General features: G+C 42.6%; 1 protein-coding gene across 1 annotated transcript in view; it reads left to right on the top strand.

The window, feature by feature from the left end:
* ROR1 (ROR family WNT receptor 1) overlaps positions 1-16,264 on the top strand; it is a 32,857-nt gene extending 16,593 nt beyond the window's left edge. Inside the window, exon 4 of the mRNA XM_089910711.1 lies at positions 14,837-16,264. Within this exon, the coding sequence (XP_089766837.1) occupies positions 14,837-16,264 (1,428 nt within the window). The remainder of the gene's footprint in view (positions 1-14,836) is intronic.
* The last annotated feature ends 386 nt before the right edge of the window (positions 16,265-16,650 follow it).

Raw genomic sequence — 16,650 nt, 5'->3', positions numbered from 1 at the left:
GACCAATTCGGTGCTGGGCCCGTCCTAGCACCACCTTACGTAGAGTTTGGGCTGGAAGGAATTCTTATGAGATCATCTCTTCCAGCCCCTGGGGACTCAGAATGTGGACTATTTTTCCACATTTTAAAGAAGGAAATTCCATTCTCTTCCAATCAAACTGAAAGAGATGAACAGAGAGAGAGAAATCAGACATTGTTTACTAACTTCACTTTCAAAAAATCCTTTTGCTTGCACAGCAGTGCCCAGATATTAATACTACTGTACTGTACACTTAAAATGGTCAATTTTATGTTATGTGTTTTTTACCACAATTTAAAAAATCCTTTTCATGCCTAACCTAAATCCCTTTCTCTTCGGTTTAAACATATTTTAAGAGAAGTGTTGTCCTCCCCACAATCTTTGAATGCTGTTTTATAATAGCCCACCTTAGCCTTCTCCTCTCTTTGCTAAATCAATCCCCTTCCTTTTAGTTTTTCCTCAACGTCTTTCAACATTTGGGTTGCTCAGGGTCCTGGCAAGGAACCCAGGGTCACTGGCCCTTTCCTTAAATGGAGCACACACCACATCTTGAGGCTGAAATACAACAGAGGCTTTCTCTCCGGAAAGCCAGCACCCCAATCCCAGGCCTCTCGGGAAAGAGATTTCATTTAAATAACTTAGGATTCTTGCATCCACAGAAGCCTGCCTTTTCATTGTGTTCCAACTCCATAGGAACATTCATTCAACAAATATTTATCTTCTCTGTGGGTTAGTGACCATATTGTTCTTTTGACCCTCATAAAGAGGAGATGCATCATTTTTTATACAATTTTAGGAAAAGAAATTGCCTTCACACTCAAATCAATCATTTTACCCAATAAAAAAAGTAGCATAATTGGGCCTGACACACAGTCCTCGTTTGATTTTATTTTGCTTTGCTGTTGAATTTTTTTTTCTAATTTAAAAAGTCTTAAAATATTTTTCTATTGCAAAGTCATACTTGTTGGTAAGGTTTTGGGGTTTCTTAAATGCTAAAAGAACTCATTTTTTAAGTATTCTGTTCCAAGCAACAGCACTGTTCTCTCTCTTTTTTTTTTAATTTATTTATTTTATTTATTTATTTTTGGCTGTGTTGGGTCTTCGTTGCTGCGCGCGGGCTCTCTCTAATTGTGGCGAGCAGGGGCTACTCTTCGTTGCGGTGCGCGGGCTTCTCATTGCGGTGGCTTCTCTTCTTGCGGAGCATGGGCTCTAGGCACACGGGCTTCAGTAGTTGTGGCTCGCGGGCTCTAGAGCGCAGGCTCAGTAGTTGTGGCACGTGGGCTCAGTAGTTGTGACGCATGGGCTTCGTTGCTCTGCAGCATATGGGAACTTCCTGGACCAGGGCTCGAACCCGTGTCCCCTGCATTGGCAGGTGGATTCTTAACCACTGAGTTCACTCGGTGGCTTGGGGAATGGGTGGCGGTGGAGGTTTAACTTGTGATATCCTAGCTGCTAGCTAGCCAACTTACATACATTACAGCGTGTTACATAATAGCACGGTTAATCCCTATAAATGTTAATAGGAGAAAATAGAAGGGTTAACATTATTGCACATTCATGTAGTCACACCTAGTTGACCGTTTACATATCCCATGACTTCAAACTTCTAGTGCAATAGTCTTTGTTCTGTGAGAATCTTTCCCTGTCATTTCTGTTATTAAGTTCTGAGAAGCCTTACAAATGCTGGAGCTCTGGGTGGGAGAGAGGGCCAGATCAGTTTGGTTCTAGTAGTCACTGTGCTGCAGCCACCATCCTGGGGAGGTGGGCTCCTCGTTGCTGTGGCAGGAATTATAGGAAGAATCATTTCCATTCGGAAAAATTACCCGTGTTGTAGGTCAGCCTCAATCTGCAATTCAGTTCCATTCTAAGTGGAGGTTTATTTTGCAACACATGATATGTCCAACAGGCACGGTGTTTTGGATTTATGTTGTCTTTCAAATAAAGATCTCAGAGGGCTCCGTGGCACAAATAGAGAAAACTAATATATACTGAATGATACACATCATCAGGAACTATTCCAGGAGCTTTTACATTCATTATCTCATTTAATCCTCACACCTATTATATAAGGTAGGTATTATTATCACTCTCATACAACCAGAGTAACTGAGACTCCAAACCAGTTAAGTAACTTGCCTAAGGTCAAAGAGCTAGTAGTTGGAAGAGATAAAATGTGAATAGAGATTTTTCAGCTCTAGGGAGAGCCCTTGAACTTGCCCATGCCATGATAACTTTTTCACAGGACAAATCATGCTGGGAAGGGGGTATGGGGGCAGGCAAATAATTAAATATGACACTCCATTTGTCAGTCTGGGCTGAACACTAACCACAGGATTCACCTGGCTCTGACAGACCTCCTGAAGAGGCCTGGATAACAGTTGTAAGCTTGAGTTACATAGCCCCGGTCCTGCCAGGGACATGTGAAATTTGGCCAGAGCAACAATAGTCCTCCATCCTCCATGGTCATGGAGACAAATGTAAAATATACGGGGATAAATTTTTCCTAAGACTTGGTGAAGCAAAACATTGTTTTCATCATTTCTGGACCGTTTCCGAAATGTGCCTTGCAAAATCTCCCAGTGTCAAGATTTCTCCAACACAGGGCTTAGAGTTTAGCCTTAAACAGCTCACAAGCAATTCTGAATCAGACTAGAAGTAGGAATGGCTCAAGAATATGTGACTGGGTTGAGGAGGGGAAAGGAAACAACAAAAACAAATGCTAACTTTTTTTTCTTACTCTCCTAAGAAGTTTGGCTCCAATCAAATTTGACTTATTCAGCTGTTTGTTTTGGTTCTTACTGAGTGCCTTTCCTGGAAAAAGCACAAAGAACTCTGTAGACCTTAAAGAAAATTCCCAAATGTAAACAGTCAATCTCTAAAACTGCTTTGAGAGGTCACTGACACATAAATATTACCCGTACCTATAAAATCTAAAAGGAAGGGACACACATAAGAAAGAAAGAGAAAAAAACAAAACAAAAAAAGTCTTGGAAAAAAAACACCCTACCAGAGTAAAATCAAAAGGATATTTGGAGGTTGGGATGAAAAAGGAATGAAGGGTAGAAGCTGGTCTGCCCTGGCCTCATTCTTATTTATCCAAATGAATGTGCCCTTCAGGGTTTAAACTATCTCTGTCCATCTCTCTCCACTTGCTGAGCTGATTTTACCCACCGTCCCCACCCCCTGCTGCCCCACCAACCTCAAGTGTTTGTATTAAGAAGAGGCTCCTCTGGGAGATTAGAAATCCATACCCTTCAGAGGTGACAATAGGCAGCTGCAGACAGACTGGCTGACGGGATCTGGCTTGAGTCCCCAGAGAGGTGAACGGTACAGTTGGAAGTTAAAACTTTTGAGGAGGCATGAGTCTCCTTCTGATCTGTGGGGAAAGGAAGCCAGTGGACCAGACAGGCATCTCACGTCTGAGCCTTCAACAGTCAGGAAATGGAGATGCTCCCCTGGCTCCACCTCTAACTGCCCTGTGACCCTGAGTAGCCACTTAGCCCCTCCGTCTCAATTTTCTCGGCTGTTCAGAGAAAGAGGTCGACTGTGTTCATGCAAAGGACGGTTTGTTTATTTTTCTTTTATTTTGCTCAGCAAAAGATTTCAAGCCATTCAGTTGGATTAGTTAATCTCCTATCTTTTCCATCTTTAAAATCTTCTGACAGTACTCTGGTGATGCAGGAACTACGTAGGGTTTTTCTATCTTGCATTACAAATTTTACAATCTGAGTAAGGGTTTTTTTTTTAAGTACTGTGGAAAATGAACCTTCTCCAAGAAGCCTGGAAACTCTAACTTGCCATCTCTCCGATTCTTTCCCTCTGCCTCCCGCCCCGCCCCCCCCCCCAAGCTGTCACATCGGAAACACTGAGCAGTCTTGCTGAGGGAGGGAAGCTGTGGAGCTTGCCTCCTGGGGACTTAGAAGGGGAGCAGAGCCTCTCCGTCAAGCACAGGGTGAGCCAGTTCTGTCCTTCCCTATGTGACGCACCTATGTGGGATTTAGAGCCTCAAAGAGGTTAAGGGTGGAGGAATTTGAGAATGAGGGTCAGGAAACCTAAATAAGCCTTTGGGTCAAACTCCTGCAGCTCCTGGCTGATGTAAGCAAGATCGAGGGGAAAGCAAAATTGGCCTATAGCTTTCTGAAACTGGTGGCTGTATTTTATTTCTCAACTAACCCTCATCTCTTGCCCGCTTCTCTGTTTCTCCACTTCCAGGCTATTCCTCTCACCTTTTCCTTTCCAGCCAAGGTATTCAGCCATTGCTGAATGTACTGACAGTTATGTTCCCTGGGCCTGTCCCTTTTGCTAGCAACATGCTTCCATCTAAAAATCCCTGCTGTGGTCAAGCCACCCCTTTGAAATCCCTGTTCTTATCCACTGTCACTACACTTAGTGCTAAAACGTCCTCAATAACTTTTCCACTCACTCCTTAAAGCCATTGTCTCCAAGGCTTCTGAGCTATCATTCTATTCACATGGCCTCTGGGGAATCACCAGTGATGTAATTTAATCCGATGGCCTTTCCCAAGTCTTCCTCCTCTTTAATTTCTCTGGAGCATTCGATATTCTTAACCACCACGTTGAAACACTTTCTCTTGGCTCTCCTACTATCTCCTCCCCTTTTCTTCACTAGCTCTTCTTCTTTTTAACTCCCCAAATGGGAGCCTCCTCTGACGTTTGTCAGTTCTCTTTCCTCTTTCTCTCTCTCATGCTGATTTCATCCTCTGGCATTGCTTTAGCTCCCACTTGACATAATGATTCCCCAATCTGGAAGGACCAAATCTCAAGTTATAAAATTCTTCCTCCCAGTATATAGGAGTCCACAGTCTCTGGACCTAAGTTACCTTTCCAGCCACATTTGTTCTTAGTTTATTTCTAAGAGGTAGTATGATATACTTCAAAGATCAAGGACTTAGAGGCAGACAGGTATGATTACAAATCTTGCCTCCATTGTTTACTGGCCATGAGATCTTTGTTTTCTCATTTATAAAACAAGGATACAAATAGTACTTAAAAGAGATTTTTAAATGTATTTTTATTGCGGTATAATTCACACACATTACATTAGTTTCGGGTGTATAACATAATGATTCAATATTTTTATATAGTGCAAAATGATCACGACAATAAGCCTAGCTAACATCTGCCAACATACATCATTACAAAATGTTTTTTCTTGTGACGAGAAGGTTTAAGATTTATTCTCTTAACAACTTTCAAATATACAATCAGTATTACGAACATATATTGGCCATGCTGCACATCCCCATAACTTACTTATTTTATAACTGGAAGTTCGTACCTTTTGACTCCTTTACCTGTTTTGCCTACCCCTTCCCTCCCCACTCTCCACCACTAGCAGCCACCAATCTATTCTAAACGAGCTGTTTCTGACACTTCAAGATAGCGTGTCTGGCACCTCACAGGTCCTCAACAGCTAGAAGTTACTATTATTTTTTTGTTACAGGGATGATATGAACAATCACAAACCTTTTAAATCAACCACCAAATGCTGTGTACCAGGTACTGTGGGCTGGGGAGGAAGCTATAGGATTCAGCAACCCACAGCATTAACTGGGGTGAGGGCAAGGCAATTAGAGCAAAGATTATAGAGGTAGCTCTTTAGATAGCTCTGGTATTCCTGTGCCCATCCAGTGAGCATAAATCCTCTGCCCCACGCCCTGTTCACACCCTGGATAAAATCCCTCAGGGCAGAGAGGGTCTGATAGTGAAGACTGGGGGACTGTCCAGTACAGAGATCAGCTTACAACTATGTCTTTAGAAGTTTTACTTCTAGGGAAGAATGAGTATTATGAATGGATATTATGAATAAGCTGAAGTACTTCACATGCGTTATCTCAATACAGTCTTTACAGTAACCCTCTGAAGTTGGTACTAATTTGAGCCTGATTTTGGGCGGTCAGAAAACTGAAGCTTGAGATTAAGAGTCTGCCCAAAGTCACACAGTTAGTGAGTGGGAGAGCCAAAACTCAAAGCCAGGTCTATCCAGGTCCAGAGCCCAAGTGTTCCCTATTTCAGCAGTCCCCAGCCTTTTTGGCGCCAGGGACCGGTTTCGTGGAAGACAATTTTTCCACAAACGGGGAGCGGGGGGATGGTTCAGACGTTCATGTGAGCGACGGGAAGTGACAGATGAAGCTTCGCTTGCTCGCGGACCAGTATCCGTCCGCAGCCCAGTGGTTGGGGACCCCTGCCCTGTTTCACTCTACTGCCTTAATTTTCAGGCTGACTGAAACACACAAGCCCAAGTTATGAGCACATGGTAGCTCACGCTGACATTAAAATTACTGGCATCTGTTCTGCCTGTTTCCAGGCAGAATAGAACATCTCCTGTTGATATTATAAAGTAACTCCACCACAGAATCAATCCTGGTCACCACCAAACATTCAAACTATCAGAAAGTTAACATTATAGAGAAAAGGACTGTTTCTGAAGTTAAATCACTTCCAGAGAAGTGCAGCTGAACTCTGAACAAATATGGCAAACTATTGGTTGGAACTCCCTCTAGAATTTGATTGCATAAACCAGAAGGCACTTAGTTCAGCTGTAGTCTTTGAAAATGTCCATAATCTCCCAAAATCAAATGGTTGTGGCCTTTAAGCTTTTAGAATGTAATCATTTCCATTTATGAGTGGAGTCAGTTGTTTCACAATTCTAACACTGTTTACCTAAGAACCAGTAAAATGCACAGGAAAGGAAAATAGGCTTTAGAGTCAAGCAGATTCCTGTCAACAGCCAAGGCCAGATACTAAAAAAAATCGCAATTTCACGTACTCTCCAGGGCTCTTGTGCCCAACTCAGGTACAGCCTGCTGTTGAATGGTTTTGTTCACTTACCCCAGTCAACTGATGGGAGCAACAAAGGATCAGCCAGAGTAAGGTCTAGGTCATCAGAGGCCAGAGAGTAATTACACCTTGACATTCCACTTTTGTACCAGTGGGCCTCATGCTTTTAAAATTGTGGAGCCTTCTGAGGATCACATGAAAACTACCTCTTCTTCCCAGAAAAGTGCTTCATCTTTGGAGCCAGACACAGCTGGAGCTGAATCTTGACATCACTACCTAATAGTTGTGCTTCCATAGGCAAGCTACTTAACCGTTGAAGGCCTTAATTTCTTGATCCATAAAGTGGGGAAATCATAGTATGAATCTCACGGATTTGGGATGAGGGTTAAATGAGTTGATGCGTTGAACACTGAGAGACCCCACAAGGGAGTGTAGTGTAGTCATGAGGAAGACAGACCCTGGAGTCTGAATTTACAACCTTCTAGTCGTGGGATCACTTAACCACTGTTCCTCAGGTTCTCCATCTGTAAAATGGGGATAATAGTCACAGTGACCAATTTCATAGCGTTATTGTGAGGATGAAAAGAATTAATATGTATAAAGCACCTGTAGCCTAACACATAAACAGCCCCCCCTCCCCAAATCGTAGCCATTATTATGATCTCAGTGTCTGGTACATGGCAAGTATTCAATACATGGTAGTTATTACTAAGCTCAAATTACAAACATCTAGGATAGGAGTTGTGTCCTCTCTCCTCATGGTTCTTAAATGGTTTCTCATATACTATTCTGTGTGTATACTCTTTGGTACATAGTATATATAGTATCAGTTGACTGACTGAGGTAACCAGCTATGAAAATATATCCCACACAGTTGGCTGCACATGAAAATATAATAAACCGATGACATGGCCCAAGCTACAACGTGATTTCTATTTCAAAACCTTGAATCTCTCTGACAGTAGCCATGCAGAATATAACCCAGTGAAATACCAGTCGATGGCTCTTACATTTTTCTCTGGCTGGCATTTCCAAAGCATCTCCCGAAGCACAGTGTATACAGTCTCTGTCTCGTGTAAGTCAGAATCATTCAGTCAGGTTCTACAGACACACTGTGGTCATTCATCATGCCGGGAGCAGGGACCAGACACTCAGTAACCGTCTGATCCAGAAAGTTGTATTCTTTTCTCTTTTTTTTTTTTTTTGGAAAGTCATATTCATTTATTCCAGTGGTTCTCTCATTTATTCCAGTCCCAGAGCATCCTTATCACCTGGCAAGTTGTCAGAACTGCAGAATCTGACTTACAGAATTAGAAACTCCAGGAGTGAGGCCTAGCAATCTGTGCTTTAACAGGCCCTCTGGGGGATTCCAGTGCCTGCTCTGGTGTAGACTCTGCTGACCAACTTGAGATTCAGAGAGTAAGTCCACAAGGAAATCAGTTCTCAGAGAAAAACAGACCTGGTCATGCCCTCCTATTACCCAAACTTACCCCTAACTTCAATAGGGTCTGCTTCATTATTCCTCTAATAGAGTGAGGACAAATGTCACTGTGTGGGGCCCACTCTTCTCCTACAGATACTTGTATACAGCTAGAATCGGCAAATGTGTATAGCAAAAGAGATTTGTAAAAGGGCAGCAGCCTTGGGACATGAGGAATGGGAAAGGAACAGGTATAGGGGCTGCAAGGACTATAGGAGGAGGTTTGGGTCCATTGTAGGAACATGAACTTCAGTCCTTTTCCAGCACCTGCTGCTGGAGCCAACTTCCTGTCCCAGAGCACCGCCCTGAGCTCTGGTTCCCTCCACCCTCATGTGGCTCTGCTTTTCATCTGTGTGTCTACTTCAAATTGGACTCAAAAGTAGAGCGATCAGTCATGCCCTGTTCAGGTTAGAGGTGAAAAGTCACAGAGCGGGATCCGTGCTGCACGCCAATGTTGATGGCCATCGCAGAATACTCATCTCATTTCCTGTGGTAGTCGCTTAGGAAAAGTGAGCAGGAAATGGCAGCTTAGTCGCAAGCAGTGTCCTCCAGAGGAGTCATTTCAAGTGTATTATCACCTAAGGTGTAACTTCCCAGAGGTGGAAAGACATAAAGTCACTGAGTCTGTCTGCCTTATCCATCTGCCATCTACATAATTACAATTTTTAAAAACTACCCATGGTTCATTGCTTTCATACCTAAAGTTAATGGATCTACAAGGGGCACATGTCCCCACTTAGTATTCATCACTCAGGTGAGAGAAGCCACCAACATCCGCCTGGCCTCTCTAGCGGCTGTTTAGACAGGACTGCAGTACTCACAGCGACTCACATCTAAGGACTCACATCTAAAATATTCTCCCTTCATTTTCCTCCAGTGAAGAGCTCATTTAAACCTGAATGCAGTTGTTCTTCAAAAACTTCTAGGGGAAGAAGCACAATTGGATTTTAGAATAATGTATCAACTTCTACATCAACTTTGATTTTTCTCCCCCCCCAAAAAATTATATAATTTTTTAAACCGCACTGAGGCAGATGTGTGTTTACTTTGAGAAGTAAAAATGTTAACATTTAAACTGAAAGCCTGTTTCGGTTTTAAGGTACTTAATTGCCTTACAGCATATAATAAACGGAGCCCATCTTGTCATTCAACTAATGGAGGGAGTGATAAAGAGATAGGAGCCCAGGACCCTATTCATTCCAGTTTTCCTTTGTACTTGGTTTACTTTGGCATCGTGCCTCATGTGTATTTTACACTTCTTTACATTTTGTACATCCCTGTATGACAAATACTTGTCAAACAAAAACTAAACAGATTTATAACCCCTTAACTTGAAATGAGCCAAAATTGAACTGCCAAAACTTTATGACTTCATTTTCTTTCATAGTTTTCCACTACATTGGTTCAAGCAGACAAACCCCACTTGAGGTCAAGCAGAGGTCATTTCACTTTCATTACCAAAATATAATTTACAATATGCCAGACCTAAACAAGTTTAGCCTAAAGGGGCTGTATAATGTAAACCATCTGTTCCTCAACAATACAGCTAATTTCCTGCCGTCACCATACAGTCTACTGACTGCTTCTTTAAGGGTTTTTATGATTTTTTTAACTAGGTCAGGATTTATGTAAAATTTGAAAATGAGCCTATAGTTAAGACTCATTTGTACCAAATAACTTGAGCATTTAAAAACTGCAAATCACTGTGTAAATTGTTCCCCTGAAACCAAGCTCTGAGCAGTTTTTTCCTGGGTATTTCTATGCTGGCTGCTGCACAGGTGTTCCAAGGAAAGGTTTTGCGAAATTGGTCATTTTGGTTACTTTCCGTGCTTTTTTTCCAAAGCAAATCCCCAAATTTGGTTCTGACTAGCTCTGATGAACTATTCCTTCCTTCTGTCAGCTGGAGATGATTTGGGACTCTATGCCGTCTGGCCCACCAGGTGTTGGTGAGCTATGACAAGACACACTTTGGGTCAAAACATACTTTTTCATGTGTCTGGACAGAGAGAAAGAAGAACAATTATCATTCCACAGAGTGACCACACACTGAAGGCTGACCTCACAGCCCTGCAAGGTGTCAGGCCCCAGGCTGAGCCTCCAGAGACATGCTGTGTCCAACTGGGGTTGCCGGCCAGCCGGCTTCTCTGGTTTCAAACAGAAGGCCTTGTACACACAAGGGCAGCAATTTTGGCTCTCCTAAAAATTCTTGATACTTTTCTAAGCCTCTTTCTCCATCTGTAAAATGGCAAGAGTAAGAGTTCTTCTTCCAAAGGTGAATACCAGAGGACTAATTTTCTTACCTCAGTGTATGGGAATACAGCCGGCTTTCTTAGCCGTGAAGCCCCAGGGGCCATGTGTCAGGCCAGCACCAAGGTTCCATCCGCCTCCTCTTCTCTTCCAGTCCCCACCAGTTTGGCCTGCTTGCTTCCTTTCCCATCTGCCACCATCCACTCTTCCATGTGGGTCTTTGCTCCCTCCACCTCCATCCGCATTTTCCAGAATCCTCAGAGGAGCAGACCACAGGCCACTCAAATTCTTACCCGCCCTCGGGTTCCAAAACAGAGTCTCTGTCATTTTTAAAGAATTTTTGTAAAAACCAGCAACTACAGGAGAACAGAGAAAGATTAACAAGAAGAAATTTAAACATTCGTTTTTTAAACATAGAATTATAGATGACTATCTAGAGCTATTTAAGGCTGTAAATGGATCTAAATCATTTGCATTGACTCCACTTTCTGGATTACTTCCCTAAGAAGGATAATAAAATTGATTTAAAGAGCACTTATTAGGTGGAAATTACTTTCATACATTGTTGCATTTAATCCCTACTGTAATTATGGAAGCTAGATATTATATTATTTTATAGATATGGAAATAGAGGTTCAGAAAAGTTAGGAAACTCACCCAAGGTCAGCCACCTAATATATAGGACTTATGCCACGAGGTTGTTATAGTAAATGAGTTAATATTTGTCAAGTGCTCAGAACAGTGTCTGGCGCATAGTAAGTGCTATATAAATATTAACTATTAATAATAAAAAGCGGCAGGTCCAAGATGCAAATTCAGATTCGTATGAGTCCAAAGGTTACATGGTTTGAATTACCCCACACTGCCTATGGGTTAAGCTTCAGCAGGGGAAGGGGGAAGAGTCCTAATGCCTCATTAGATCAGTCTAATATTCCTTGGGTTTAGTTCCTCATTCCCACTTTCCCTCAAAAGTAGTTTATTACTCAGTCCCATACCCTTCTCTATCACCAAAAGCATGGGGGATCCTGTTTAAATCAAAAAGTAAGGGCTTCCCTGGTGGTGCAGTGGTTGAGAGTCCGCCTGCCAATGCAGGGGACACGGGTTCATGCCCCGGTCTGGGAAGATCCCACATGCCGCGGAGCGGCTGGGCCCGTGAGCCATGGCCACTGGGCCTGCGTGTCTGGAGCCTGCGCTCCGCAATGGAAGAGGCCACAACAGTGAGAGGCCCACGTACCACAAACAAATTAAAAAATAATAAAAAATAAATTTTAAAAAAAAGTAAGTAATACCTACCATGCCATTCAAGGGACTTTCACATAAATTGGATTCATTTACATCATTAGGTAAAGTTCTGATGGAAATCCCTGTTGTAATGTCATGTGGGAAAAATTCACTTTGGATTACTCTGGCCACGAAAGCACAGTCAATCTGAGGGCTGCAAGAGTTACAAAGTAGGCTTGGTTACTCTTCCCATCACCTACATTCTGTTCTCCCAAAGGAACTCCATAGCAACCACAGAATCCTGACCCTAGAAGCAAAAGGAAAAACAGTGAAGGAATTGTGATTGCAGAATAAATTTCCTGGATTCAGTCAGATAGAAAGATGGGTCATATGTTTTTAAATTATTCCTTTTTTTGAATTGATAATATATTCACCTGGTTCATAAATTCAAAAGTATAAAAAAGCAGGGCTTCCCTGGTGGCGCAGTGGTTGAGAGTCCGCCTGCCGATGCAGGGGACACGGTTTCGTGCCCCGGTCCGGGAAGATCCCACATGCCACGGAGCGGCTGGGCCCGTGAGCCATGGCCGCTGAGCCGGCGCGTCCGGAGCCTGTGCTCCGCAGCGGGAGAGGCCACAACGGCGAGAGGCCCGCGTACCGCAAAAACAAAACCAAAAAAGTATAAAAAAGCATAAAGTGAAAAATCTCCCACCTCTGCCCCCCTCCCCCCAGTTCCCACAGCAGTAACCACTGCTGTTTCTTGAGTATCCTTCCAGAGTTTCTTTATGCCTATGGGCAGAAATATGAATATCTTCATTCTTTTTCTCCTCCTCTTTCACACAAAAGCAGCATACAGCATTAACTGTTCTTTTGCTTTTTATTTTTAACCTAGTAGTAGGATTTTGGATATCAGTACATAGAAAGTGTCCTCCTTTGTTCTTACAACCGTATAATATTCTTACAAATGTATAATATTGTTTTTACTAGCTCCATCACAATTAATCAGTTTCCACTAAGTAGACATTTAGGTTATTTCTAATCTGTTACAAACAATACTATAATTAATAGGACTGTATTAATAAGCTTCAGTTGCCTAAATGTTTAAAGCAAGAAGTTGCCATTACTTTCAGCAGAAGTAACTTTACTGTAAGACATTTATAAATACAAACCCCATAAAATCTGCTTTAACAAATTAGTGAGACCTATAGATGATAAGAAATATTATTTGCATGGAGGAATTAATGTTTCAAAATTCTCAGTTCTATTTTGTCCTCTTAAGTGGGTATTTTGCTGCAAGTTTATTTACAGTTATAATTAGGTTAATGGGCATTTTGCCCTGCAAAAATTAGCCTAGAACAGAGCTAATCATCATGAATTCTAGATTAGTAGAGTTTGGGTTAGAGAAAATTTTTAGTTAATTTTCTAAACTGTTGATTTAAACTGTGTACAGAGAGCTCTGAATTCCATATGTATTTGCAAAATTATCAGCTTCAATTGGGATACTCACAGCAGTACTTTTTTCTAAAAAAATAAGGATTTAAAGTGCATTTAAAGGGATTATTTAAAAAATCAGTTTAGGTACAAATGCATTGCTTTTATGACTTTCTCCCTAACAAATTAGATTAAATGTCAGGATAGATCAGAGGTGAATTTCAAAAATAGTAAAAACACATGACATAATAGATGTTTACTGTCAAGATCAAATGTCACAATTTAATATTTATTTTCATTGTGAGCTAGATGCTTTCTCCTGTCTGTTTTCAGGTCAATCAGTAAATAACCCACTTGCAAAGCCACAGAGATAATCGGTTGGTTCAAAAGGCAATAGCTCCCTTCAAAAAACTGAAATCTGGGGGACTTCCTGGAGGTCCAGTGGTTAAGACTTCGTGCTCCCAATGCAGGGGGCATGGGTTCAATCCCTGGTCGGGGAACTAAGATACCGCATGCCACACGGTGCAGCCAAAAAAAAAAAGAAAACTTGAAATATGATTGAGAGGACAAAGTATATTGGTAAAAAGAGCAGCAATAGCAAGGTAATAATAGCTAAAAGTTCAATAGCCCTCACCATGTGCCAGACATCATGCTGGACACTTGACAAATGTTAACTCACTAAAAGTTCACAAGAACCCTATGAGATAAGTACGATTATCATCCCATTTTATAGATGAGGGAATTGAAGCACAGAGTGGTTAAATATTGTACCCAGGGTCACACGGCCGGTAAGTGGAGAGGGCAGGATTCCAATTTGAACTGTGGCTGTGGAGGTCAGCGTGTAGCCAGTCACCTCACTGCATCCTGCACATAGTGGCATTCAGACGGTAAAGCCAGAGGGATTCCACAGGAGGCAAAGAACAGAGTGGTCAGGGAGGGTTTCAGAGCAAGGATTCGATAGGTAGAGAGAAGCACATTTCAAACCTCCCCACCTCTACTATGAGCACCTCAGAACAGCCTTTTGTTTTGGTTTCTCTGGCTTTTAGCTCAATATATACCTTAGAAATAGGAGAGCATTGGAAGAACAAAGGTATTAGGCAAGAACATGCATGCCATTTGCATGTGGACAATGAGGACACCTATTCAGCCTAAGTGATGCCATCATGTGGAGGTGTAGCAAGGCTAAGACCAGGTCACAAATACTCTTAGGTCCCAGGCTAAGGACTAAGGCTGTATCCTCAGCATCAGTGCTTCTCACACTCTAACATTCACCAGAATCACCTGGGGTCTTGTTAAATGCACATCGTGATTCAGTAGGTCCGAGGTGGGTCCAAGAGTCTGCATTTGTAGTGAGCTTCAATGTTGCTCTTCCCAAGACCACTCTTTGAGTAGCAAGATTCTAGGTAACAGCAGGAAACCATTGTTGGAGCAGGGGGTGTGCATGGAGGGATAGGGGAGTGATGGACGAAAATCTGCCATGCCAAAGTTGCAGCCAACAATTCTAAGGACTTCTAGATGTACAATGTTGTAATTAATTTGATGTACAGAACCTTTCTCAATATGCCTCACCCCTCCTTTCAGATGCCAGGATGTCTTGCCTTAGAAAATGTTTTAAACCACACTTTGCCTTTCTTTCATACAGAGCAAGGCTAAAGAGCTCCCCCTTTCTGCTGTACGTTTTATGGAAGAATTGGGTGAATGTGCCTTTGGAAAGATCTATAAGGGCCACCTCTATCTCCCAGGCATGGACCATGCTCAGTTAGTTGCTATAAAGACCTTGAAAGACTATAACAACCCCCAGCAATGGACAGAATTTCAACAGGAAGCCTCCCTGATGGCCGAACTACACCACCCCAATATTGTCTGCCTTCTAGGGGCTGTCACTCAGGAACAACCTGTGTGTATGCTTTTTGAGTATATGAATCAGGGGGATCTCCACGAGTTCCTCATCATGCGGTCCCCACATTCAGATGTTGGCTGTAGCAGTGATGAAGATGGGACTGTAAAATCCAGCCTGGATCATGGAGATTTTCTACACATTGCAATTCAGATTGCAGCCGGCATGGAATACCTGTCTAGTCACTTCTTTGTCCATAAGGACCTTGCAGCTCGCAATATTTTAATCGGAGAGCAACTTCACGTAAAGATTTCAGACCTTGGGCTTTCCAGAGAAATATACTCCGCTGATTACTACAGGGTGCAGAGTAAGTCTTTGCTGCCCATTCGCTGGATGCCCCCTGAAGCCATCATGTATGGCAAATTCTCTTCTGATTCAGATATCTGGTCTTTTGGGGTTGTCTTGTGGGAGATATTCAGTTTTGGACTCCAGCCATATTATGGATTTAGTAACCAGGAAGTGATCGAAATGGTGAGAAAACGACAGCTGTTACCATGCTCCGAAGACTGCCCCCCCAGAATGTACAGCCTCATGACAGAGTGTTGGAATGAGATTCCTTCCAGGAGACCAAGATTTAAAGATATTCACGTCCGGCTTCGGTCCTGGGAGGGACTCTCAAGTCATACCAGCTCTACTACTCCTTCCGGCGGAAATGCCACCACGCAGACAACCTCCCTTAGTGCCAGCCCAGTGAGTAATCTCAGTAACCCCAGATATCCCAATTACATGTTCCCGAGCCAGGGTATGACACCACAGGGCCAGATTGCTGGCTTCATCAGCCCACCAATACCTCAGAACCAGCGATTCATCCCCATCAATGGATACCCAATACCTCCTGGATACGCAGCGTTTCCAGCTGCCCACTATCAGCCAGCAGGTCCCCCCAGAGTGATTCAGCACTGCCCACCTCCCAAGAGTCGGTCCCCGAGCAGTGCCAGTGGGTCGACTAGTACTGGTCATGTGACCAGCCTACCTTCATCAGGATCAAATCAGGAAGCAAATATTCCCTTACTACCACACATGTCGATTCCGAATCACCCCGGTGGAATGGGTATCCCCGTTTTTGGCAACAAGTCTCAAAAACCCTACAAAATAGACTCAAAGCAACCATCTTTGCTAGGAGACTCCAACATTCATGGACACACCGAATCTATGATTTCTGCAGAACTGTAAAATGCACAACTTTTGTAAATGTGGTACACAGGAAAAACTAGAAAGTCGTAGAAAAGATTTATATTCAAATGTTTTTATTAAAGTAAGGTTCTCATTTAGCAGACATTGCAACAAGTATCTTCTGTGAAGTTTAACTGTGTCTTACCAACCAGGGCAAACACCAGCCAGAAAAAAAACATTGTGGGATTAACACTCCATCAGGTTGTAGGCCATGCCACTGGGATTGGTACATCTGGTTTCAAATACTGAAAACTGCAAACCAGTGAAGAGGAAACGAACCTTATGACTAAGTATCAAACCAAAAAGGAAAGTCAAACGGTGCTTTGTGTATTCACCTTTGGCTGCCATGACTGTTCTCTCCCCAAAATGTATATACCATAGCATTT

This window comes from Delphinapterus leucas, chromosome 1 (genome assembly GCF_059928025.1).
Source record: "Delphinapterus leucas isolate spDelLeu-1000000601 "Yukka" chromosome 1, BTC_Dleu_Yukka2, whole genome shotgun sequence".
Classification (NCBI taxonomy): domain Eukaryota; kingdom Metazoa; phylum Chordata; class Mammalia; order Artiodactyla; family Monodontidae; genus Delphinapterus; species Delphinapterus leucas.
The sequence above is the reverse complement of the archived record's forward strand: the minus strand, read 5'-3'. Positions and strand labels throughout refer to the sequence as shown.